The sequence below is a fragment of the Dendrobates tinctorius genome, unplaced genomic scaffold (assembly GCF_039654945.1).
Source record: "Dendrobates tinctorius isolate UK_male_01 unplaced genomic scaffold, ASM3965494v1 ptg000231l, whole genome shotgun sequence".
In the NCBI taxonomy this organism is placed as follows: domain Eukaryota; kingdom Metazoa; phylum Chordata; class Amphibia; order Anura; family Dendrobatidae; genus Dendrobates; species Dendrobates tinctorius.
In genome coordinates this window covers 6,593,290-6,620,160 of record NW_027361898.1, presented here as the reverse complement: position 1 = coordinate 6,620,160, position 26,871 = coordinate 6,593,290, and the positions used below count along the sequence as shown (strand labels likewise).

General features: G+C 43.5%; 1 protein-coding gene across 2 annotated transcripts in view; it reads right to left on the bottom strand.

The window, feature by feature from the left end:
- Positions 1 to 14,373, bottom strand: part of LOC141059874 (dual specificity testis-specific protein kinase 1-like) — a 94,772-nt gene extending 80,399 nt beyond the window's left edge. Inside the window, exon 1 of one of the 2 annotated variants that reach the window (XM_073556045.1) lies at positions 14,165 to 14,373. Coding sequence is in view for 1 of the 2 variants with exons in the window: in XM_073556044.1 (XP_073412145.1) it covers position 12,755 (1 nt within the window). In the remaining variant the exon portion in view is untranslated. Of the gene's footprint in view, positions 1 to 12,754; positions 12,907 to 14,164 lie in introns of those variants that run through there. The other variant, XM_073556044.1, reaches the window with a different exon arrangement.
- Between the last annotated feature and the right edge of the window lie 12,498 nt (positions 14,374 to 26,871).

Sequence of the window (26,871 nt, the reverse complement as noted above, 5' to 3'; positions counted from 1 at the left end):
CGAGGCACCTTGTAAAGATGTCGCATGCAGAGAGCTGTCCCTTTGTACCCTGCAGAATTCCACAGGCGAAACATCATGGATTTCCTCCTCCGCCTTCTCTTATAGTCTCACACAAGAGGGTTCATCCCATGAAAAGTCTCTTTGAAAAAGGGGATTAATGTCTCATTTAGGCTGCGGCACAGACAGAGATGTCGCCGGTTGGTGGCATTGTGCTCTGCTCTATCCAAACCACAACCTTTCCCTCATATGTGACATAAGACATTTGAGGCCATTGATCTCCCCGGGGATCTTCCAACATTTGCCCTCCTGTAGGTCCTCTCTGCTTTATAGGGAACCAACAAAGGTCACGTAGGTGGAGACCTGACTCACAGGAAGTGCCTTATTAAACCTTCAAGAAGAACCTGAAGACCCACCTGTTCCGACAATCCTACAGCCTGCAATGATCCTTGGTCTACTGAACCACCGCACGACCTGCTCTTCCCTCTCCTACTGTATCCTCACCCATCCCTGTAGACAGGGTCCCCTCTCCTTCTGTACTTGTGTGTCCCTTATCTTACACATGTTTATTGTACTTGTCTATATTTCCCCTTTGCATAATAATAATAATAATAATAATAATAATAATTAAAGAGTCAGGGACGGGGCCAGACTAACCTTATTCATATCTCAGAAGAGGAAGGAGAAGTAACAGTTCAGGGAGCGTGGACATCCTACCGTGTGTCTTATGGTAGGTCTAATGGGGAAAGTTTCGCCAAGCCTTACCTTCGACTCCCCCTCCACTGAAGGCCTCTGGCCAAGAAAACCAATGTCATACTTTGCACTGATGAATAGAAAGAACCCGAAACCGATGTGAGCAAATGGAGATTATGGTTTGGTTTTGGGGCAAGGCTGTTTAAAGGATTGATACTAACTTATAGGATAGCGACCTCCAAAAAGTGGCACTAGAGTCTCCGCTTCTTTCCTCTGCACAGAGGCTACTTACATCACTAAAAAGGCTTGGCAGCCTCCATTTTCAAGTTCACCCCATAGGCATTACAAAAAGCACAGGAGAAAGGCCACGCACACCTCGAAAGTTATAGTTCTCCTTCCTCTCTTGCAATATTCCCCAGAAGAGCTTAGCCCCACCCACATGACTCTTTAGAAACAAGGCACTTCCCTGTTTTGTTTGTTAAGAGTCAGGTTTCCAGTTATGTCTCATGTACCTCCATTGGGTTACTGAAAACTCGTGGATCCCCCCCACTAGTCTCCCGTTACTAAGACATGTGACCTACGGTTGTCATTTCGGAGGACCGAACTGCACTGTCCAGTTTCAGACTTGCCATGGGAAGAGGACTCACTTTACAGCATTGTTGCAAAGGAGATAAACAGAGGCATTACATTGAAATCACAGGGTATGTGTGCATTTACGTAGCGATGCGTGCTATGTGGTTGCTATAGGGGCCCATGTTCCCATTATATACATCACGCAGAAAAACTCTTTCGGTCCTCAAAGATTTACAAGTTATTAAACAGTTAATAGGATTACGAGGAAATCTTTGCTCGTCTTCGGACACTCGCTGCCATGGAAAGGAATCTGCTTAGCGTGAAGAACATTATACCTTTACCACATTTTCTTGGAGTAGCGGTGACCGTGGCGGCTAAGTTTCCTGGAGTGACTGATGAGTGCAGGTAATTAGTGCAGATAATTACAGAAGGATCTGAGCGGCCACAACCAGACAATTCCGAGACAGGAGTAGTCAGCAGGTAACAGGCTGTCGCTGGTCGCAGGATTAGAGCTTTCCTCCAGAAAAGACATGGTGGCCAAACTGGTCATAGAAACCAGTCAGAAGCCACAGTTCATTCCTGACTCTGATTGGCCAGGTGCTTTCCCATCAGCGTCACCTGCAGGTGACATGTTGCATTACATGAGGGTAATGTACAAAGTCGCTCTTCAGCTGCAGACATAGCAGGGTCCTGAGCTGAGAAGCCCCTCTATATTGACCACATACTGTAATAGTGAGAGAACTGACATTTAAAGGGACATTGTGAAAATGTAAGCGCATTATTATAGCCGGAACTTGGAGATGTAAGAGCAATGTTAAAAAACGGAAATCGCCACGAAGCTCCGACAGGTTTCCTTATTGATATGACAACACATAGGTGTGAGAGTGACGAATGTTCAGCTGAGCACGCACCGCACGCGTCATACACCGTGTGATAAGAGCCTGATAATGAGAGCAAACAAAGGCTGCGTGTACCGTAAGCAAGGGCACGAGGAATGATTGTAATACACTCATCAGTAAGTATACACTGAAGGTACAGGAGGCAATGTCCCCAAAAATAAAGCCCCATACATATTAGACTACAGTCGGACAAACCCTCAAAATCAGCAAGCTCAGCAGTCATTCTAGTGTGTATGGGGACCTTCTCTCTGACCTCCCATAGACTATGTCGGGGAAGATGAGGGTCTGGCACATCTAATCTCGAAATGCCGATCCTTTTGTTCTCGGCAAGATAAGACATCAAGATAGAGGTCTAAGAGCATCTTTCAGAGTGCACAGAAGCCTTCAGCAGAGATAAACGCTCCTGTCTATGGAGGAGTCAGGAGAGAACTGCCAGCTAATCAGCCAAACCAGTCATCCAACAGTTATCTATTGCGAATGGGGGTTTCAGATTGCCTGCATGCTAGGAACGATTAGAAATAAATACTATAATACTGCCCTCTATGTACAAGAATATAACTACTATAATACTGTCCCTATGTACAAGACTATAACTACTATAATACTGTCCCTATGTACAAGACTATAACTACTATAATACTGTCCCTACGTACAAGAATATAACTACTATAATACTACCCCCTATGTACAAGAATATAACTACTATAATACTGCCCCTATATACACGAATATAACTGCTATAATACTGCTCCTATGTACAAGAATATAACTACTATAATACTGTCCCTATGTACAAGAATGTAACTACTATAATACTGCCCCCTATGTACAAGAATATAACTACTATAATACTGCCCCCTATGTACAAGAATATAACTACTATAATACTGCCCCCTATGTACAAGAATATAACTACTATAATACTGCTCCTATGTACAAGAATATAACTACTATAATACTGCCCCCTATGTACAAGAATATAACTACTATAATACTGTCCCTATGTACAAGACTATAACTACTATAATACTGTCACTACGTACAAGAATATAACTACTATAATACTACTCCCTATGTACAAGAATATAACTACTATAATACTACCCCCTATGTACAAGAATATAACTACTATAATACTGCCCCCTATGTACAAGAATATAACTACTATAATACTGCCTCCTAAGTACAAGAATATAACTACTATAATACTGCCTCCTATGTACAAGAACATAACTACTGTAATACTGCTCCTATATACAAGAATATAACTACTATAATACTGCCCCTATATACAAGAATATAACTACTATAATACTGGTCCGTATGTAAAAGAATATAACTACTATAATACTGCTCCTATGTACAAGAATATAACTACTATAATACTGCCCCTATGTATAAGAATATAACTACTATAATACTGCCCCTATGTACAAGAATATAACTACTATAATACTGCCCCTATGTACAAGAATATAACTACTATAATACTGCCCCTATGTACAAGAATATAACTACTATAATACTGCCCCTATGTACAAGAATATAACTACTATAATACTGTCCCCTATGTACAAGAATATAACTACTATAATACTGTCCCCTATGTACAAGAATATAACTACTATAATACTGCCCCTATGTACAAGAATATAACTACTATAATACTGCCCCTATGTACAAGAATATAAGTACTATAATACTGCCCCCTATGTACAAGAATATACTATAATACTGCCCCTATGTACAAGAATATAACTACTATAATACTGCCCCTATGTACAAGAATATAACTACTATAATACTGCCCCTATGTACAAGAATATAACTACTATAATACTGCCCCTATGTACAAGAATATAACTACTATAATACTGCCCCTATGTACAAGAATATAACGGCTATAATACTGTCCCTATGTACAAGACTATAACTACTATAATACTGCTCCCGGAATCGCGGGAATTCTGCACACATAGGAATATGCATTGTTCCGCTTACTTTCCGCATGTGGCTATGCCCACCAAGCGCAAAGTAAGCGGAAAATGTGCGGATGGCACCCAGGGTCTGGAGGAGAAGAGATTCTCCTCCAGGCCCTGGGTACCATATCCCTGTTAAAAAAAAAGATTTAAAATAAAAAATTGTGATATTCTCACCTTCCGGTGTCCCCCGCAGCCTTCCCGATCCTCGCGATGCTCCCGGCAAGTCCCGTTCCAGTGATGCCTTGCGACAATGACCTGTGATGATGTGATGACGTAGCGGTCTCGCGTGATGCTTCGTCTTCTGGGGTCATTGTCGCGAGGCATCACTGGCAATGGGACAATCCGGGAGCATCGCAAGGATTGGGAAGGCTGCGGGGGACGCCGGAAGGTGAGAATATCACAATTTTTTATTTTAATTATTTTTAATATTATATCTTTTACTACTGATGTCGCATAGGCAGCCTCAGTAAAAAGTTGCTCACACTTGTCAAACACTATGTTTGACGAGTGTGACCAACGTGTCAATCAGTTTTCCAAGCGATGCTACAGATCGCTTGGAAAACGCTAGCATTCTACAAGCTAATTACGCTTGCAAAATGCTAGTTTTTCGCGGGAATTACGCCTGCGGATTTCTCGCGTATTTCCTGAGGCAGGGAGTTGCGGAATTGCCGCGGAAATTTCCGCAGCAACTCCGCACGTGTGCACGTATCCTAAAGCTACTATAAGGCCATGTGCACACGCTGCGGTTTTGCTGCGGTTCTGCTGCGGTTTTGGCCCTGCAGAACTGCAGCAGTTCCGCAGACATGGTACTTCACCATGTTAGCCTATGGGTTTTCAAAACCGCAGTGCTCACGCTGCGGTTTTTTACCTGCGGAAAAGCTGCGGTTTTTTTTCCCGCAGCATGTCAATTGTTTCTGCGGATTCTGCTGCGGTTTCACACCTTTAACATAGTAGAGGTGTGAAACCGCAGGGAAAACCGCAGCAAAACCGCAGGTCACGTTACCTGCGTTTCCGCGGGAAAAAACCCGCAGGTGAATCCGCAGCGTGTGCACATACCCTAATACTGCACCTATGTACAAACATATAACTACTATAATACTGCCACCTATGTTCAACAATATAACTACTATAATACTGCTCCCTATGGGCAAGAATATAACTACTATAATACTGCTCCCTATGGGCAAGAATATAACTACTATAATACTGCTCCCTATGGGCTAGAATATAACTACTATAATACTGCTCCCTATGGGCTAGAATATAACTACTATAATACTGCTCCCTATGGGCAAGAATATAACTACTATAATACTGCCCTCTATGTACAAGAATATATCTACTATAATACTGCTCACTATGTACAAGAATATAACTACTATAATACTGCTCCTATGTACAGGAATATAACTACTATAATACTGCTCCTTTGTACAAGAATATAACTACTATAATACTGACCCCTATGTACAAGAATATAACTACTATATTACTGTCCCTATGTACAAGAATATAACTACTATAATACTGTCCCCTATGTACAAGAATATAACTACTATAATACTGCTCCTATGTACAAGAATATAACTACTATAATACTGCCCCTATGTACAAGAATACAACTACTATAATACTGCTCCTATGTACAAGGATATAACTACAGTACTATAATATTGCCCCTATGTACAAGAATATAACTACTATAATACTCTCCCTATGTACAAGAATATAACTACTATAATACTGTCCCTATGTACAAGAATATAACTACTATAATACTACTCCCGGAATCGCGGGAATTCTGCACACATAGGAATATGCATTGCTCCGCTTACTTTCCGCATGTGGCTATACCCACCAAGCGCAAAGTAAGCTGAAAACATGCGGATGGCACCCAGGGTCTGGAGGAGAAGAGATTCTCCACCAGGCCATGGGTATCATATCCCTGTTAAAAAAAGAATTAAAATAAAAAATGGTGATATTCTCACCTTCCGGTGTCCCCCCAGCCTTCCCGATCCTCGCGATGCTCCCGGCAAGTCCCGTTCCCAGTGATGCCTTGCGACAATGACCTGTGATGATGTGATGACGTAGCGGTCTCACGTGATGCTTCGTCATCTGGGGTCATTGTCGCAAGGCATCACTGGCAACGGGACTTGCCGGGAGCATAGCGAGGATTGGGAAGGCTGCGGGGGACGCCGGAAGGGGAGGATATCACGAATTTTTATTTTTTTTAATTATTTTTAACATTATATCTTTTACTACTGATGCCGCATAGGCAGCCTCATAGTAAAAAGTTGCTCACACTTGTCAAACACTATATAACGTCAGGGAGCGCCCCCTGACAAAGGTTCCCGAAACGCGCGTCGGGGCGGGCACCAGGTCTCCCCACTTGTCTGCGTGCACAAGCACTTATTAGGTAATGTAGGACAAGTTTACCGTTTTCAATATGGCTATCTGCAGTGGTTTTATGTGTTACTAACCTTTAATTTGAGCAGGCTATGCCTTTATATACTATATCGAATGGTGGTCTCACTTTTTTGTCCTCCCTTTATGGGATACATTGAAGCAGCATGTGTGGACAACGGTGTCTTGACATTTTTGTGATGAGCCATCAGCTACTATTTTATATCTTGTATTGTTCCTTGCCCTGTGTCCAATAAAGCAATTTTATACTTTGACCTTTATTGTCTTCTGGAAGTTGTTTATCTTCCCCCTCCCCTTATGTCAGTTTGACAATTTGTCTCTTTACAGTCCACAGTATTGAGAGTGTTATGGGGCAATATTCCACTACATTGTCTATATTATAATATATCCCCCATATGGCAGTTATACTGGTGTGTGCTACTTTTTTCTTTTATTTTTGCAAAAGGAGGATCTACGAAATATTAATGTCACTTTTATGTTGAGGTGCCCATACTTTTGCACTGGTCAAATTTTGTTTAAATGCAGATTGCACATTTTCTGTTAGTACAATAAACCTCATTTGAATCCAGAAATATAACTGAGTCCATCAGTTATTAGATATATGAAACTGAAATAGCTGTTGCAAAAACCAAAATTGTTATAAAGAAAAAAGGTTAACATTAATAGGGGTGCCCAAACTTTTACATATGACTGTAGGAGCAATATTATAGTAGTTATATTCTTGTATATAGGAGCAGTATTATAGTAGTTATATCCTTGTACATAGGAGTATTATAGTAGTTATATCCTTGTACATAGGAGCAGTATTATAGTAGTTATATTCTTGTATATAGGGGACAGTATTATAGTAGTTATATTCTTGTACATAGGGGGAGTATTATAGTAGTTATATTCTTGTACATAGTGGCCAGTATTATAGTAGTTATAGTCTTGAACATAGGGGCAGTATTATAGTAGTTATATTCTTGTACATAGGGGAAGTATTATAGTAGTTATAGTCTTGAACATAGGGGGCAGTATTATAGTAGTGATATTCTTGTACATATGGGGTAGTATTATAGTAGTTATATTCTTGTACATAGGGATAGTATTATAGTAGTTATATTCTTGTACATAGGGATAGTATTATAGTAGTTATATTCTTGTACATAGGAGCAGTATTATAGTAGTTATATTCTTGTACATAGGAGCAGTATTATAGTAGTTATATTCTTGTACATAGGGGGCAGTATTATAGTAGGTATATTCTTGTACATGGGGCAGTATTATAGTAGTTATATTCTTGTACATAGGGGGCAGTATTATAGTAGTTATATTCTTGTACATAGGGAGCAGTATTATAGTTGTTATATTCTTGTACATTGTACATAGGGACAGTATTATAGTAGTTATATTCTTGTACATAGGGGCAGTATTATAGTAATTATATTCTTGTACATGGGGCAGTATTATAGTAGTTATATTCTTGTACATAGGGGGCAGTATTATAGTAGTTATATTCTTGTACATAGGGAGCAGTATTATAGTTGTTATATTCTTGTACATTGTACATAGGGGCAGTATTATAGTAGTTATTTTCTTGTACATAGGGATAGTATTATAGTAGTTATATTCTTGTACATAGGAGCAGTATTATAGTAGTTATATTCTTGTACATAGGGGACAGTATTATAGTAGTTATATTCTTGTACATAGGGGCAGTATTATAGTAGTTATATTCTTGTACATAGGAGCAGTATTATAGTGGTTATATTCTTGTACATAGGGGGCAGTATTATAGTAGTTATATTCTTGTACATAGGGGGCAGTATTATATACAAGAATATAACTACTATAATACTGCCACTATGTCCAAGAATATAACTACTATAATATTACCTCCTGTGTACAAGAATATAACTACTATAATACTGCCACTATGTCCAAGAATATAACTACTATAATACTGCCCCCTATGTACAAGAATATAACTACCATAATACTGCTCTCTATGTACAAGAATATAACTACTATAATACTGCTCCTATGTACAAGAATATAACTACTATAATACTGCACCCTATGTACAAGAATATAACTACTACAATACTGCCCCCTATGTACAAGAATATAACTACTATAATACTGCCCCTATGTAGAAGACTATAACTACTATAATACTGCCTCCTGTGTACAAGAATATAACTGCTTTAAGAGTTCCCTAGGTAAAAGTTGCTGACTATTTAACACTCAGATACCTCACTATATTGACTTATTATCCTCATGTATCTAGTCCTCAGTATCTCTGGTATGTGAACAAAGTCCATAGAGCAGACAGATTCTCACAGCTTCTTCCCAGCGCCCGTACTACACCCACCTTTGAGCTTGCTATATCAAAACAGAAGATAGCATCATGTTACTTGGCTTAAGAGCCCCCCCCCCCCCTCCTATATGGCGGTGTGATTATTGGGGCAGGACCAGTTGGGTGGAAACCTCACTGAGTACTGCAATGACATCATTATGTTTGGGGCAGAATTCCCTTTTTGCAGTTTTCACTTGGCGCGCTGTGGATTCTCGCTACCCTTGGGGTTCAGTGTGATTTATGTCATGTACATGTTAGTAGTATAGAGACGACACACCCAAGCAACAGAGAATTGGCGCAGATGTAACTGGGAAGGAAATGTTTATGTTTTCTACTTCACTTCTATAGCTGCTTCTACTCTAGTCACAGCCAAAGCTGCATTTATTCTACCATAAAAGACAAGTTATGCAAAGTCATGTTCATTTATGCAGCTGCTTTTCAAATGTGGAATTACCCTTTAAGGAGGATCCTTCTATCCAGGCCAAAAAAAAATAAATAAAAATCACCTGTTACATGTAAGACACTACAGAAGAGAAGGGGTTAAATTCTCACAGATAAGATTTTTTCCACTAAAATACATGAATCATATGCATCCGCAGAGACTGGCAGTGATCAGCCAGCGCCAGCAGCCTCCTCTGCCTGCGCCAGCAGCCTCCTCTGCCTCCGTACGGAAGCCACCTCTGCCTCCGTACAGCAGCCACCTCTGCCTCCGTACAGCAGCCACCTCTGCCTCCGTACAGCAGCCACCTCTGCCTCCGTACAGCAGCCACCTCTGCCTCCGTACAGCAGCCACCTCTGCCTCCGTACAGCAGCCACCTCTGCCTCCGTACAGCAGCCACCTCTGCCTCCGTACAGCAGCCACCTCTGCCTCCGTACAGCAGCCACCTCTGCCTCCGTACAGCAGCCACCTCTGCCTCCGTACAGCAGCCACCTCTGCCTCCGTACAGCAGCCACCTCTGCCTCCGTACAGCAGCCACCTCTGCCTCCGTACAGCAGCCACCTCTGCCTCCGTACAGCAGCCACCTCTGCCTCCGTACAGCAGCCACCTCTGCCTCCGTACAGCAGCCACCTCTGCCTCCGTACAGCAGCCACCTCTGCCTCCGTACAGCAGCCACCTCTGCCTCCGTACAGCAGCCACCTCTGCCTCCGTACAGCAGCCACCTCTGCCTCCGTACAGCAGCCACCTCTGCCTCCGCCAGCAGCCACCTCTGCCTCGGCCTTCACTGATGATGACATCACTGACCTAAAACTTTTCTATATATCCTGGAACTGTCTAGCTTTAAGCTACACCTGATCACTTTTCACAGACAGATTTGGGGTACAAGTGGAGGAGGGATGACAACCGAGGAAGTTGTGGTAATGGTTGATTGGTTGTCAAATTTTCTGGAAAATTCACGTCAAAGAAAAATGAGCTTAAAAGGCGCCCATCCTCCAAATAAGTGACTCACCTCTGGTAATAGGCCCTGTCCACAAGTACATGGGAAGTCATAATGCACAGTGCTCACCTCATTTGGGGTCGCACCGACGAGGCCCTCGCTGTAGGTTAGACACACACAGGAAACCAGAAAACGGCAGCACATCCCTGTACTAACATGACACTGCCGTGTGCCCGGGGTCGGAGCCATCTCCTGCTGATCTGTGCAGACGCCACATTCGGCTGCTGCTTATAAAGTAATAATGCATTTTTGGTGTCCCCCTAAATAATATTACCACTTAATTGGCCCCTTAACAAGTAATAATCCACTTAAGTCCCCCCTTCAACAAGTACTTACGTCTCTATGAACTCTGGCACAGCTGAGCAGGCACACATGGGCCCCTGGTTAGGGACCCTCAATTTCAGCACTTCCTATAGATATGTCTAAGATAATAAGAGCGGATCTATAATTGATTGGACCAGGTCAGGTTTGATATGAGGCCGCTTGTGTCCCCTGCTGTAATAATTGGGGGGCTTCCCCATAATCAATAGCATGTTATCTCAATTCTTTTTTAAATTGCCATACACTGAAGAGACTAGTTCCACGTTCACTATGCAATGGCTGAACACCACGGAGTCTGGGCTTCTGCCCCGCTATAGATCCGATCACTCGCAGGCCAGACACAGCAATTCTATTGATGGAAATGCAAATTAGGCTATTTGGGGGAAAGTGGAGCCTCCCTTTAAGTGCGGATCTTAGCCTATCCTCCATATATCAAATGATCACAATGTATATTTAGTCCTAATTTTAGTCCTGATGTCCACGGGTCACAGAGGGCGGCAATGAGGGTGAGGTTAGGAAAGTAACACAAGCCCTAATTACAGGTTCCGGTATCTAATGAGCAATTATCAATAACACCCCACAATCACGGAGAACGTGTCCCTGGACCACACACAGGACAGGAGGACGCGTCACCCCCAGCAACTGGGAAAATTACAGAAATCTACACTTCTTTGCAGACAATCAGAGACAGTCCCATGTCAGCCAGATCTGACCTGTGAACCCATAAGTACCGACAGCCACATACACTGTACTGATCTAATAATGGTCTGACTGTAAGCACATCATCTTGGCTGTGGCACCAGACAACCTCCAGAGCAGAGCTCCCGCCGCATCCTCCAGAGCAGAGCTCCCGCCGCATCCTCCAGAGCAGAGCTCCCGCCGCATCCTCCAGAGCAGAGCTCCCGCCGCATCCTCCAGAGCAGAGCTCCCGCCGCAACCTCCAGAGCAGAGCTCCCGCCGCAACCTCCACAGCAGAGCTCCCGCCGCATCCTCCACAGCAGAGCTCCCGCCGCATCCTCCACAGCAGAGCTCCCGCCGCAACCTCCACAGCAGAGCTCCCGCCGCAACCTCCACAGCAGAGCTCCCGCCGCAACCTCCACAGCAGAGCTCCCGCCGCAACCTCCACAGCAGAGCTCCCGCCGCAACCTCCAGAGCAGAGCTTCCGCCGCAACCTCCAGAGCAGAGCTCCCGCCGCAACCTCCACAGCAGAGCTCCCGCCGCAACCTCCACAGCAGAGCTCCCGCCGCAACCTCCACAGCAGAGCTCCCGCCGCAACCTCCACAGCAGAGCTCCCGCCGCATCCTCCACAGCAGAGCTCCCGCCGCAACCTCCACAGCAGAGCTCCCGCCGCATCCTCCACAGCAGAGCTTCCGCCGCAACCTCCAGAGCAGAGCTCCCGCCGCAACCTCCACAGCAGAGCTCCCGCCGCAACCTCCACAGCAGAGCTCCCGCCGCAACCTCCACAGCAGAGCTCCCGCCGCAACCTCCACAGCAGAGCTCCCGCCGCATCCTCCACAGCAGAGCTCCCGCCGCAACCTCCACAGCAGAGCTCCCGCCGCATCCTCCACAGCAGAGCTCCCGCCGCATCCTCCACAGCAGAGCTCCCGCCGCATCCTCCACAGCAGAGCTCCCGCCGCAACCTCCAGAGCAGAGCTCCCGCCGCAACCTCCACAGGAGCGCTCCCGCCACTTCTACACAGGTCTCCCTGTCCTGGTACAATGTATCAGTCACAGAGGATGACCACACCGGATAAATTGTGCCAGCCACTAGGACAGGCTACCTCAGATACAAACAGGAAGGTTTCCACTAACAGCAAGCAGAGATACTTAAGAACCAGAGTCTATTAGAAAGTTGTAGAGCTGATCACTGACCCCAGAAGTCCTGAGCTATTTCAGTGGGGATGGGTAGAGGGGGTACAGCATGCATTACCACTTTGTGGGACCCCAAGTCCTATACCAGAACTACAACTCCCAGCATGCTCCGCTCACCGCACTACACAGAACATTCGGAAAGATCCAGCTAATCCCCCCCACACAGAGAAAGGCGCCCAGCACAAACAGGGCTGTCAGCACGGCCGGGGATACTCACTGCAGCCAGGTACCGGGATCAGGGCGCTGCGGGAGACGGCGGGTCAGAGCTCCGGGCGCACAGACCGCTCATCGCTTTGCTCTACTCCGCTCTGCCAGGCGGCTCCACTGTCCGCTGAGGGCGGATCTGGCGCCCCTGTTGGCCACACTGTGGAGCTGCATTCTCAGAACACCAAACACGAAGAGGATTCAGCGCCCCTGCTGGCCAAACTGGGGAACTACAAGCTGAAGAGAGACTACCAAACAGGTGTATGAGACTCAGCTGTCACTACAACACCCACAGCTAAGTGTCTTATCAAATATTGTCTGGGGTCACTATACTGCTGAGTTGCTGTATCTAAGCCTATCACGTGTGATACTGTTTGTTGACCTGTGTATCTAAACTTCTTGTGGGGATTAATCCTATCCTGTGTGATACTGTTTGCTGAGCCGTGTATCTAACCGTATCCTGTGTGATACTGACTGCTGAGCTGTGTATCTAATCCTATCCTGTGTGATACTGTCTCCTGAGCTGTGTATCTATTCCTATCCTGTGTGATACTGACTGCTGAGCCGTGTATCTAATCCTATCCTGTGTGATACTGTCTGCTGAGCTGTGTATCTAATCCTATCCTGTGTGATACTGTCTACTGAGCTGTGTATCTAATACTATCCTGTGTGATACTGACTGCTGAGCCGTGTATCTAATCCTATCCTATGTGATACTGTCTGCTGAGCCATGTGTATCTAATACTATCCTGTGTGATACTGCTGAGCTGTGTATCTAATCCCATCCTGTGGGATACTGAGCTGTGTATCTAATCCTCTCCTGTGTTATACTGTCTGCTGAGCCGTGTATCTAATCCTCTCCTGTGTGATACTGACTGCTGAGCCGTGTATCTAATCTTATCCTGTGTGATACTGACTGCAGAGCCGTGTATCTAATCCTATGTGATACTGACTGCAGAGCCGTGTATCTAATCCTCTCCTGTGTGATACTGACTGCTGAGCCGTGTATCTAATCCTGTCCTGTGTGATACTGACTGCTGAGCCGTGTATCTAATCCTATCCTGTGTGATACTGACTGCAGAGCCGTGTATCTAATCCTCTCCTGTGTGATACTGACTGCAGAGCAGTGTATCTAATCCTATCCTGTGTGATAATGACTGCAGAGCCGTGTATCTAATCCTATCCTGTGATATTGACTGCAGAGCCGTGTATCTAATCCTATCCTGTGTGATACTGACTGCAGAGCCGTGTATCTAATCCTCTCCTGTGTGATACTGACTGCAGAGCAGTGTATCTAATCCTATCCTGCGTGATAATGACTGCAGAGCCGTGTATCTAATCCTATCCTGTGATATTGACTGCTGAGCCGTGTATCTAATCCTGTTTAGAAAATTAGGAAGGGGAAAGGGAAATTTGTGCTCACCAAAATAGTCCTGTAAGCCGGTCGTGCCTAGGGATCAAATGGCTGACCACCATGTGTTGCAAACATGAAGAGAGAAGGAAGATCCGGCACTGGAGACTTGATAAAATCCACGATAAGTTTTATTCACATAATTTCATGATAAAACCATAAAGGGGAAAACAGACCCCCACGCCTGACGCGTTTCGAACCTTACACCAGGTTCTTCCTCAGAGACATGAAACAAAACAGTTCACAAAAATGATTATAAACATTCCTAATCAGCAGAGGGACTCCACACATGTGTATAATCAAAGAGGCAGACAACTAAGCCCTCAAATCACTGGTGGAGTCACTCCCTTGCAAGAAGAAAGGAAAAAAAAAAGGAAAAGACCTAAACAACAATGGACAAGACATAGAATATATAAAAACATGTGCAATACACACGTATAAATGCATAAATACATAGCAACTATCAAATGACAAAAAAAAAAAAAAAAAAACACCAAAAATCTCAGCACTCAATATCTAATCCTGTCCCTGTGTGATACTGACTGCTGAGCCGTGTATCTAATTCTATCCTGTGTGATACTGACTGCAGAGCCGTGTATCTAATCCTATCCTGTGTGATGCTGACTGCAGAGCCGTGTATCTAATCCTCTCCTGTGTGATGCTGTCTGCTGAGCCGTGTATCTAATCCTCTCCTGTGTGATACTGACTGCTGAGCCGTGTATCTAATCCTATCCTGTGTGATACTGACTGCTGAGCCGTGTATCTAATCCTATCCTGTGTGATACTGACTGCTGAGCCGTGTATCTAATCCTCTCCTGTGTGATACTGACTGCTGAGCCGTGTATCTAATCCTATCCTGTGTGATATTGACTGCTGAGCCGTGTATCTAATCCTGTCCTGTGTGATACTGACTGCAGAGCCATGTATCTAATCCTCTCCTGTGTGATGCTGTCTGCTGAGCCGTGTATCTAATCCTATCCTGTGATATTGACTGCTGAGCCGTGTATCTAATCCTGTCCTGTGTGATACTGACTGCAGAGCCGTGTATCTAATCCTCTCCTGTGTGATACTGACTGCTGAGCCGTGTATCTAATCCTATCCTGTGTGATACTGACTGCAGAGCCATGTATCTAATCCTCTCCTGTGTGATGCTGTCTGCTGAGCCGTGTATCTAATCCTATCCTGTGATATTGACTGCTGAGCCGTGTATCTAATCCTGTCCTGTGTGATACTGACTGCAGAGCCGTGTATCTAATCCTATCCTGTGTGGTACTGACTGCTGAGCCGTGTATCTAATCCTGTCTTGTGTGATACTGCCTGCTGAGCTGTGTCTAATTCTCTCCTGTGTGATACTGACTGCTGAGCTGTGTATCTAATCCTGTGTGATACTGTCTGCTGAGCTGTGTATCTAGTCCTGTCCTGTGTGATACTGCCTGCTGAGCTGTGTCTAATTCTCTCCTGTGTGATACTGACTGCTGAGCCATATATCTAATCCTATCCTGTGTGATACTGTCTGATGAGCCGTGTATCTAATCCCAGCATGTGTGATACTGCCTGCTGAGCTGTGTATCTAATCCTATCCTGTGTAATACTGACTGCTGAGCCATGTATCTAATCCTATCCTGTGTGATACTGTCTGATGAGCAGTGTATCTAATCCTATCCTGTGTGATACTGTCTGATGAGCCGTGTATCTAATCCCAGCATGTGTGATACTGCCTGCTGCATTATGTATCTGAAACTATCCCTAATAAATCACCACTGATCTGCAGACATGTAATTGATCAGCGCTGGTTTAGCTCTGCCAGGCTACCCTGTGTGACACATTGTGATGAGCGGTGTATCTAAATGATTATGTGTGGTACAGTGTGTGTGTGTGTACACTGATAGACACGTTGTCAGCTACTCGCTGGTTTCCTTCCAGGACGGTGTAAATCTCTCCATCAATCTCTGATCCTTTCCTTCTTTATAAAGATTGCACTGGATAGTGGACCTGCAGGTCATGGAGATCCATGTTTTTCCCTATGAAAGATCCCGCTAGCTTTAATGCCGCCACTTTGTGACATCACATAATAGCATAAGGGGCAGCTCACAACATACTAGATAGACAGCACATTTTGGCTGGGGTTTACCGTCACCCCCAGTTTGTAGGAGGATGGGAGGTGTGGTGCTTTCCTTCCCCCCTATGATTATGTATTCTTACTGTAAAGGGAAACCTCTCCATCCCTATCTGTACTCACTCCTATTAGCACTAGATTAAAGGGAACCTCAGCCTGTAGCTAATCCCAGAGCTGTCTCCTGGGGGGATCAGATGCTGCCTGTCAATCCTGTCTGCAGCTTTCTTCCACAAATGACTAAGATTCTGTGTGTGGGAGAATGAAAGAATATTCTGTGATCAGAGGCGCGGGAGAGGAGACGGGGGAATTAATTAGTGCTACACATCACAGGAGAAGCCGAGCCATAGATGAGAGGCGCAGCAAGGCTTTCGCTCAGCCAAAGATTGATACGGCTGCCCTCACCCTGTATCGTAATAGCCCACCCAGAGCAGAGTGGTCTGTGGGTTTCTCCCTGGCACTAATGTCTGGGCGATCAATAATTTTATAATTATGACACAGAAAAGATAGACAGATACAGAGGTGCTTGGAAACAAGTCCAAATGTTCCATATTTCTGCAGAAATTTGATGGAAAACTACATCAGATTTTCCCACAAGTCTCAAAGTAGATAAAGAACCAAACCAAAAAAAAACGATTAGACTTTGCAACTTTTTAAATCAGGGAGATGGTCCAAAATCACGTCTGTGAGTCGTGAAAGTATGTGTCCCTTTATGATTAACTGATAATTTCACCTTCATATTAAGAGTCAAGTATTTTCAATCAATGGGATGACAAATCAGATGAGTGGGCGACCTGTTTGGTATAAAGAACAAGGTTCTATCAAAGTCTAGTCTTTGTAACACATTTGTAGAAGTGCATCATGGTGTGAACAAAGGAGATTTATGAGAACCTCAGGAGAACAGTTATTGATGCTCATCTGGTTTAAAAAGGTTACAAAACTATTTCCTAACACTTCACCAATCCACAGTCAGACATATTGTGCATAAATGGGGGAATTCAAGATCAGTTTAACTTCACCATAAGGGATCGAACAAGAAAGATCATTCCAAGAGCAAGGCGTAAAATAGTTTGTGAGGTCAGAAAGGCACCCAAGGTAACCTCTAAACAACTAAAGGCCTCTCACATTAGCTGATATTAATGTTCATGTGTACATGGTAGGGCAGCAAGGAGATAGCCACTGCTCTCCAAAATGAAACATGTGGCCCAACAGAAGCTTGCTAAAGCTCACATGGACAAGCCAGAAGACTATTGAAACCATCTTTGGTAGACAGATGGTACCGAAATAGAACTTTTTGGTTTAAATGGGAAGCATTATGTTTGGAGAAAGGAAAAAAAAACACTGCATCACACAATAAAAACAGTCTACCATCTGTTACATGCAATGGTGGTAGTGTCATAGTTTGGGACAGATTTTGTGGCATCGGGGCCAGGACGGCTGCCATCATTAATGCAACATTAAATTCTGAATTATGCCCTAAAACTCTAAAGGAAAATGTCAGGACATTTGTCCATGAACCAAACCAACAGGGGGGGTAACACAACAAGACAATGACCCAAAGCCACAATATGTTCTATGCTATAACATTTTGCTTTTCCAAAGTTTTATTCTTTTTCAAAACAAGACAATAACATTGAGTCATTAATTGACGCAACAGACGTTAGATCATACAAAATCAAGTGCAAGCGCAAACATAGCGATCGAAGTAAAGGATAAAGTACAATAAATGGTATATCACAAATCAAGTTGAGGGACCACTTTGTTAAATAAAAATCCTACCAAACTCATACTAACGGGGGAGGGAAGACATGGTCCCATACAGACCATTTCTTGAAGAATTTGTTGAAGTGATCATTATGAAGAGCGAATTGTAGCTCATGTGATCTATGTTGATTGATCAGATTAATTATGTCATTAGAACTAGGTAAAAAATTGGATTTCCAAAGGTATGCTATGGTGTTGTTCGTGACGAGACATATATGATTGAAAATAGGTCTCAGTGAATGATCCATTTCATCCAAATTTAATGAAAGCAGGGCAATGCAGGGAGTAAGGTTGAAAGGCTTTCCAATTATTTTGTTGATTATAGATGAAGAGATTTGAGACCATAACAATTTAGTCATTGGGCATCCCCAAAAGACATGCAGAATATCCCCTTTTTGGCCGCATCCTCTGTTGGGAGTGTAATACCATCTGAAGATAATTTTATAGTGGGTCTCCTGTAGTGGGATGGACATTACAGATTGGTAAGCTGAAGAAAGAGCGTCCTCCCAACTTTCAGCAGAGAATGAAGAGTTGAGATCCTTCTCCCAACTCAACATGGAGGGATTTTTATGTAATAATGTGTCGTTATTAAAATTATCATATATGAGCTATGGCTCCAAAAGATCTGATGTTCATGATTGTTCAATAACTTTACAGATGCTTCAGAGAAATTGAATTTTAGGCCCAGAAAGGATTGTATGGTGTTTTTGAGGATTTGGTACTCTAGGAAAGAGGATGAGGAAATATTATATTTTCTCTTGAGAAAAAGAAAACTCGAGAATTTGATTTCGTGGAAGATGTCTCTTAGTTTGAAAATATTGGAATCTGCCCAGATAGGAGACAGAGTACGGTTGATGAGATTTGCTATGAAGGTAAGGGGGAGGTTTTTTTGAATTTCAATTTGCTGAATTTTTAGTCTTGTTTTTGAGAACTTATTCCAGGCTGTAGCAATGGCCTGGAAGATTGGGTGAGCAATCGTGTTGGGGAGGTTATTGGTAATAGCTTTGATAAGTATGGCTTTGGGGTGTACATTGTTATTCAGAGTAGTTTCCAAATCAAGCCAGGCTGGGCTGTGAGAATCATTTAGCCAGCGAGCACTCTGATTAAAAGCGTGTTACAGTGAGCTGTGATATTTGGTATGCAAATGCCTCCGTGTATTTTCATTTTATATAACATTTGTGTTGCAACTTTTGGCTTCTTATGGCCCCATATAAAGGAATTTATCTGTGATTGCATGCTGATAAGGTGGATAGAGAATATTGGGAGAGGAAGACATCTAAGTATGTGAAGAAGTTTAGGAATAGTGAACCGTTTCATTGTCAAGACCTTCCCCCACCAGGTTAAGTGTTTAGTTTTGTAGTTGGCATTGTCTTTATTGATGATTTCAGTCATTTTATTAAGATTGGATTTGACCATCTGTGTGAGGTTTTTGGAGATGAGTATACCTAGGTAGGGAAGAGTTTTATTGGTCCAATTAAGAGAACTGTTTTGATATGAGACTGATTTTTCATTAACGTTAATCGGGAGAATATATGATTTTTGGTGGTTAATTTTAAAGTTAGATATGGCAGAGAATTGGTCAATTTCAAGGATAGTTTCAGGGATGGAGATGCAGGGGTCCGTAAGGGTAAGGAATAAGTCGTCGGCATAGAGGCTAATTTTGTATTGGTGGTTTTGCGTATCTATACCTTTGATAGGATGGTTTCTAATTCGTTCTGCTAGGGGCTCCATGGCAAGACTGAAAAAGAGAGGAGAAAGGGGGCAACCTTGCCTAGTGCCGTTTTTTATGAGGAATGTGTCAGATACATGGTTATTGCAAACTACTCTGGCTTTGGGGGATGAGTAAAGAGCCATTATGGAGGTTACTAGTGAATCATTGAATTCAAATTTAGTTAGGGTTTCTCGAAGGAAAGGCCAGCTTAATCTATCAAACGCTTTTTCTGCGTCGAGCGATATTAAAGTCATAGGGTGTTTGGTAGCATTGGCCCATTTTATGGAGTTTATCAGTCTCCCTGTGGCATCTGCTGGTTGCCTTCCTTTGATAAAGCCCGACTGATCATTGTGAATAAGCCTAGGGAGAATGGAGCTAAGCCTGTTCACTAGAATTTTAGAATATAATTTAACATTAGTGTTAAGGAGGGATATGGGTCTAAAATTCTCAATAGCCTCTGGATCGCCTTTGTTTTTAGGTAGAACTGAGATGGAAGCTTCCAACATCTCTGAGGGAAATTGACCTGTATTGGAAGCATGGTTAAAGGCCAAGGTGAGTTGAGGTGAAAGGATAGTGTTGAAAGCTTTATAATACGTATTGGTGAACCCGTCGGGGCCTGGAGATTTGTGGAGGTCGAGCTTGTTGACGGCTTCCTCAATTTCTGATTTGTCTATTGGAGCGGATAAGAACGAAAGGTCATTTTCAGAAAGAACGGGGAGGTTAATAGATCAGAGGTAATTGGCAATTTCTGCTGTATTCTGAAGCGAAGATGTGGGCTTGGTATTTAAGTTGTAGAGATTGGCATAAAATTTTGCGAATTCATTTGAAATCTCTTGAGGATGGCAAATTTTGGAGTTTCCTACAAGAGATTTGATTCTGTTTATTTTACTTTGAATTCTGCTATTTTTAATTTTGTTGGCCATGTATTTTGTGGGCTTGTTTAGAGAGGTATAGTAATTGAATTTGGATGATCTCACTGCGGCTTCATAGGAATCTAATTCAGGCCCCATAAGGTCAATTCTGAGTTTTGAAAGGTCCGATTGATGTTGTAGTGATAGGGCAAATCAATTATAATGTTCTCTATTTTCCGAATTGATTTTTGGATATTGTAAATTTTTAGGTTATTTTCCTTTTTGTTCTAAGAGGAAATCTCTATTAGGATACCTCTTACCACAGCCTTGTGAGCACACCAATTTGTTAGCGGACTGGTGTCTTCTGGCTTGTTCTCATTAAAATAGTTGTTGATAGCGTTTTGTAAGGTAACTTTATGTATGGGGTTATTGACAATGTTGGCATTACATCTCCAAAGTTTGGTATTTCTTAGCGGAGGACCTAGAAAATTTTTTCCAATAACCAGTGCATGGTCGGACATTGTTCTGTGGCCAATAGAGACATCTTCAAATCTGGTAAGAGAAAAAACATCAGAAACGATGAGGTCGATTTGCGATGCGGATTGGTGGGTATTGGAGAAATTTGAAAATTCTACTGAAGAATTTAGGCATCTATAAGTGTCGAACAGCTCATTTTTATCAAGCCAAGTGTTTAGGTTATCAGTAATGGGTCTAGATAGTGAAGATGAGTCTATCGTGCTGTCTGGGGTGAGGTTAAAATCGCCCAGAAGAAACAGATCTCCTCTCCTCACAGATGATACCTTTTTCATCAACTTATTGAGAAACTTATGTTGGCCTCTATTGGGTGCGTACAAGTTGACTAGTGTGCAGACCTGATTATTCAATTTGCAAACTAATATGTGGAACCTACCCTCCTCGTCACCATGTTCCTCTAAGGCCTCGAAGGGGATAGATCCATTAATCAGCGTTATAACCCCTGCTTTCTTGCTAGAGTTGCAAGACTCATAAATATGAGGATACTTGCTGTGTTGAAAGTATGGGTGGTTGTCTCTGAAGAACTTCGACTATTGAACACATGCAATGTCAACACGTGCATTTATCAACTCTCTCCAAAAAGTGTGTCTTTTCTTAGGGCTGTTTAAGCCTCTAACATTGTAAGATAAGAATTTAAGACTCATATCTGAGGAACGACAGAGACGGACCACTGATATGAGGAGAGAGCTGGCAATTGGTTTAGGTTGGAAGCTAACAAAGCAACTAGACCAATTAATGAAAAGAAATAACTATCAAATGTTATTTCAACTTTTGCTTCAAATTATATATAACGGAACAATTTAAACTGTAAAACTGTTCAAGTAGTTCAAAGCAAAGAAACTACCTCTATAACATCGGGGGTAATTCCGTGAACTAGAATAGGAGGGTAAGCCTCCATTATAAGAGACTACAGGCCTGAATACCTGTGGAAAAAAAAGGTTAATAAGCAGGCAGGCTGTGTATGATTAGATCAATTATTATACCTGGAATGACTATTGCTAATTGAATCCAAGAAATCAGCTCCTTCCTCTGAAGTGAAGATGGGGATCGTTCTCCCTCTATAGTTCACCAGCAATTTGACGGGAAAACCCCATTTATAGGGTATGTCCTTGTCCCGAAGGGCTGCAGTTATATTATGAAAGTACCGACGTAGTTCCAGCGTTTCCTTGGATAGATCCGGGAAAACTTTGAGATCTTTGTATGGGTCAGCGAAGAATTTGATGGTCTTGAGATAATTTAGGATCCTTTCCTTAGTTTGATAGAAATGGACTCTAAGAATTGTGTCTCTTGGAAGTTCCTGAGAAATTTTTGGCGGGCGAGGGTGCCTGTGTGCTCTGTCTATTATCAAGTCCGATTCGGATAGGTCAGGGATGGCTAGCTTGAAAATTTCTTGGATATGACTTGTAAGATTTTCTTGGAGGATGTTTTCGGGGATCCCCCGGATTTTAATATTATTCCTCCGTCCTCTATCCTCTAGGTCGGCCATTTTGACTCTCAGTTTTTGTACTTCGGCTGATAAGTATTGAATGTCGATTGAGGACTCATTCGACTTTCGTTCAAGTTTGCACAGTCTTTCTTCATGATTGGCTAGTTGCCTGTTGATGGTCTCACAATATTTTTTAAAGTTATTATCCATTTTTTGGCTTAATAGCTCAAAATTTTTGTTCATAGAATTAAAGAGTTTACTGAGCATGTCTTGGCTGGGGTCTTGAGGGCTAGCAGATTGCTGAGATGGTGGATGGTCAGGTCCTGGATCCAGAGCAGATTTTTCAGGTCTAAATTTGGTTTTAGCGGGAGTTAGATTAGGTGATGTGTCGCTTGACACTCCTTCGGAGTCTGAGTTCTCCTCTTGATTTGAGCAAGATTCGGCCAAAGCTCCTGGAGTTCTCCTTTTTTTGTTGTAGGAGGTATCCATAGTTTCCGCTGAATAATATGTTGATATCTGTTTCGAATTAGGGGTATTGAATTGAGAAGACAGATTTGTTCTTCTAGTTTGACCTGAAGTAAGAGGAAGGTCCCTTGTAGGAGACCTGGATCTCAATGGACTTGAGGTATTGTCTTGTGGACTAGTTTGATGCCTGTTCCAGGAGGAAATTTCCATCTTTCGTTGATTTTGTGACTTGGGAAGAGATGGAGTAGAGAGTTTACCTTTGGACTTGGAATTGCTCATAGTGGTAATAAAATTGCGTTGAAATGGAGAAACAGAAATATAAAAGATTTTGCGGCGTTGCAGTAGCGATCTCAAATGGAGTCGCACAGAAATTGTAATGCGGTAAAGTCTCTGCGGGGATTTTTAGTGGGATACCAAAGGATTGTGATGAGGAAGGAAGACTTAGTAAAGTCTTGTTTGAGGACGCTTGGTTCCACCGAGTCTCGTTAGGGAACTTGCGAACAGAGTCAGGGTCTAGTGGAGACCAAATAGGGACGCTTGCGTCTCCAGCAGTAAGAGAGATCGCAGGGGGATCGCGGAACCTCGCAAAGGTAGGTCGCAGCTGCGTCCCGATTATGGAGCTTGCAGAAGGTCACAGCCGCGACCCGATTTATGGAGCTTTGTGGCAAAAGAGGGCCTCTCTGCTTACCTGTCAGTCCCGTTCTGTGTCCGCAGTCCTGATGTGTCTGCAGGATGCTGACGGTGTGTGGTCTGGACCAAGAGGGCCTGTATTCTCGGCTCCGGTCAGAGTTGTGATGAGGCTGACAGCTCTGGAAGTTAAGTCGGTCGCTACCAGCTACTTTAGCCCCTGGCTTTGCGGCCTAGCAGCAGGTTTTAGGCCTCAATCCTCTTTGGTGCCCCAGAAGATCAGAGGTCGATTTTTACCGGGCCTGAAGTGATCTCTTGGGTGTCAGAAGAGTGTTATGCACAGATTTAGCGCTGAATGGCCTGTTTTAGCCGCTGTGGAAGTCAGATTAGGGAATTATACTATCCAGAGCTCCAAAACCTACATCCACCTCATGTGGGATCTAGGCCACGCCCCCCATGCTATAACATTTTGGACCGGCCAAGTCACAGTCCTGTAACAATTACCGGAAATGTTATTATGATGCAACGGGTTTACACCAGATACTGACAGCAAAGGTTCACATACTTTTGACACTCACAGACATGGGATACTGAATCATTTACCTCAATAAAAAATTGACAAACTCTAATATTCTTTGTTTTGGTTCTTTATCTACCTTTAGATCTCTTGTGAAAATCTGACATAATTTTATGTAAAATTTATGCAAAAAATAAAATTCTGAAGAGTTCACAAAATTTCAAGCACCTCTGTAGATAATAGATACATCCCATACCCTTGTATATAACTATTTTGTGTTCCGCCCTCCGTCACATCTGGTGCCACAGAGAATAACCACTCCACATGGCAGGAATTTCGGTGACTGTGGCTGATTTGGGGTCCACACTTGTCACTCAACCTGTAAAGCCATGAAGTTGTGCAGGTGTCAATGCAGCACAAAGAACTCACACAGACGGGCAACGGCCTCCTGTCAGACCTCCGGACAGATGGACATGGCTGTAATCCTCCGCGTCGCTGTGGAAGATGTGCTCGCCAGGTTATGTCATAGTCGCAGAACCACCTCTGGCGTCCACGCTCCTCCATATACAGTGCAAGGTAGCAGAATGTGCAGTGGGTGACACAGTGTCTGTACAGATACAAGTCACACAGGACAAGGCAGTTGTGTTGTTACACTATTGATTTTCCTGCTATGTGAAAAAGCAGAGAGCACCCACGGTCATCCACATTCCTGGCATAGCTCAGCAAGTAAACCGCTCTGACACCATGTGTGGATATGGAGGAACATGTGCCACAGGGCAACTGGGCACTCACCGTGTGTACAATCCTGGGGGCAAGAGTGCGGAATAGCAGAAGATGGAAGATAGGGTGTCCTGTCTATCGCAACCTGACAGTGTCAGCATTATTATCCCGTACCCCAAGTATCGGCATCAATATCCTGTAGCCCGAATGTCGTTATTATCCCGTACCCCGAGTGTCAGCGTCAGTATCCTGTACATTGAGTATCGGCGTCATTATTCCATACCCCAGGTATCAGAGTCATTATCCCGTACCCATAGTATCAGTGTCATCTCGTACCCCAGGTATCAGAGTCATTATTCCATACCCATAGTATCAGTGTCATCCCGTACCCCAGGTATCAGAGTTATTATTCCGTACCCCAGGTATCAGAGTCATTATCACGTACCTAGAGTATCAGCTTCATTATCCCATACCCAGAGTATCAGCGTCATGATTCCGTACCCCGAGTATCGGCATAATTATTCTGTACCCCTGGTATCCGAGTCATTATCACGTATTCAGAGTATCGGTGTCATTATTCCATATTCAGAGTATCGGCGTCATTATCCTGTACCCAGAGTATCGGCGTCATTATCCCGTACCCCGAGTATCAGCAGCATTATCCCTTCCCCCGGTATCAGAGTCATTATCAGGTACCCAGAGTATCAGCATCATTCTACCATACCCTGAGTATCAGTGTCATCCCATACCCCGAGTATTGGCATCATTATCACATACCCCAGGTATCAGAGTCATTATCACGTACCCAGAGTATCAGCGTCATTATTCCATACCCTATGTATCGGCGTCATTATCCCATACCCCGAGTATCAGTGTCATTATTCTGTACCCATAGTATCAGCGTCATTCTCACGTACCCAGAGAATCAGCGTCATTATTCCATACCCTAAGTATCGGCGTCATTATCCCATACCCCGAGTATCAGTGTCATTATTCTGTACCCATAGTATCAGCGTCATTCTCACGTACCCAGAGTATCAGCATAATTATCCTGCACCACACAAGTGTCAGAGTCATTATCCCGCAACCCCAAGTAACTGTTTATTCCTGCACCCGAGTATCGGACTCCTTATCCCGTACCCAGAGTGTCACGACAATATCGTTTCCTCTATATCCTCCACCACACGAGAGCCGACAGCTCCTCTGCTGATCTCAGCTACCGGCGCGTTTCTCACCTGTACTGGGATTCAGTCACTCCCTGCATTGTTGACTTGGGCTCACAGTAACGATGAATATTTGTGATAAGTAACAAAAGACTGAATACACTTCTGACTGACAAACTTTTTTTCAGGTCCCGTTAGATAAAAGCTGTGCATCCAAGCGTAATCTCTCCACAGTCCCTGCAAACGTGGGCTGCAATAGACAGGCACCATGTCACTGAGCCGGTTGTGGCTGTTACCACTGGGACCTCCATCATTAGAGCAATGTCAGAAGAGGGAAAAATATTGAATTTCTACAATGTTAGAAGCTTCATTGCCATTAAAGAGCAACTGAACTATCACAATTCCTATAATATTCTGTGGCGCAAGGTGCCCATACACATAAGGGAGTCAGAGGACTATATAATGTGGATTGGAGCTGCTGCAACCCCCCAACCTACTGTCACCTACCCCACCATCCTGTAGAATGTAAGCCCACAAGGGCAGGGTCCTCTCCCCTCTGTATCAGACTGTGATTGTTAGTTTGTTTACTGTAAGTGATATCTGTAATCTGTATGTAACCCCTTCTCATGTGCAGCACCAGGGAATCAATGGTGCTATATAAATAAATAATAATACTACATGTCAGGCGAGCTGAGGGTCTGTGTGTATATATGTGGGGCCGGGAGGACAAGCTGTGGGTGTCACACTATCCAGGCTCGGACTGGCCCATAGGGTAACAGGGGAATCCCCCCGTGGGCCCCCAGCCCCACTGTATGGGCAGTACTTGTC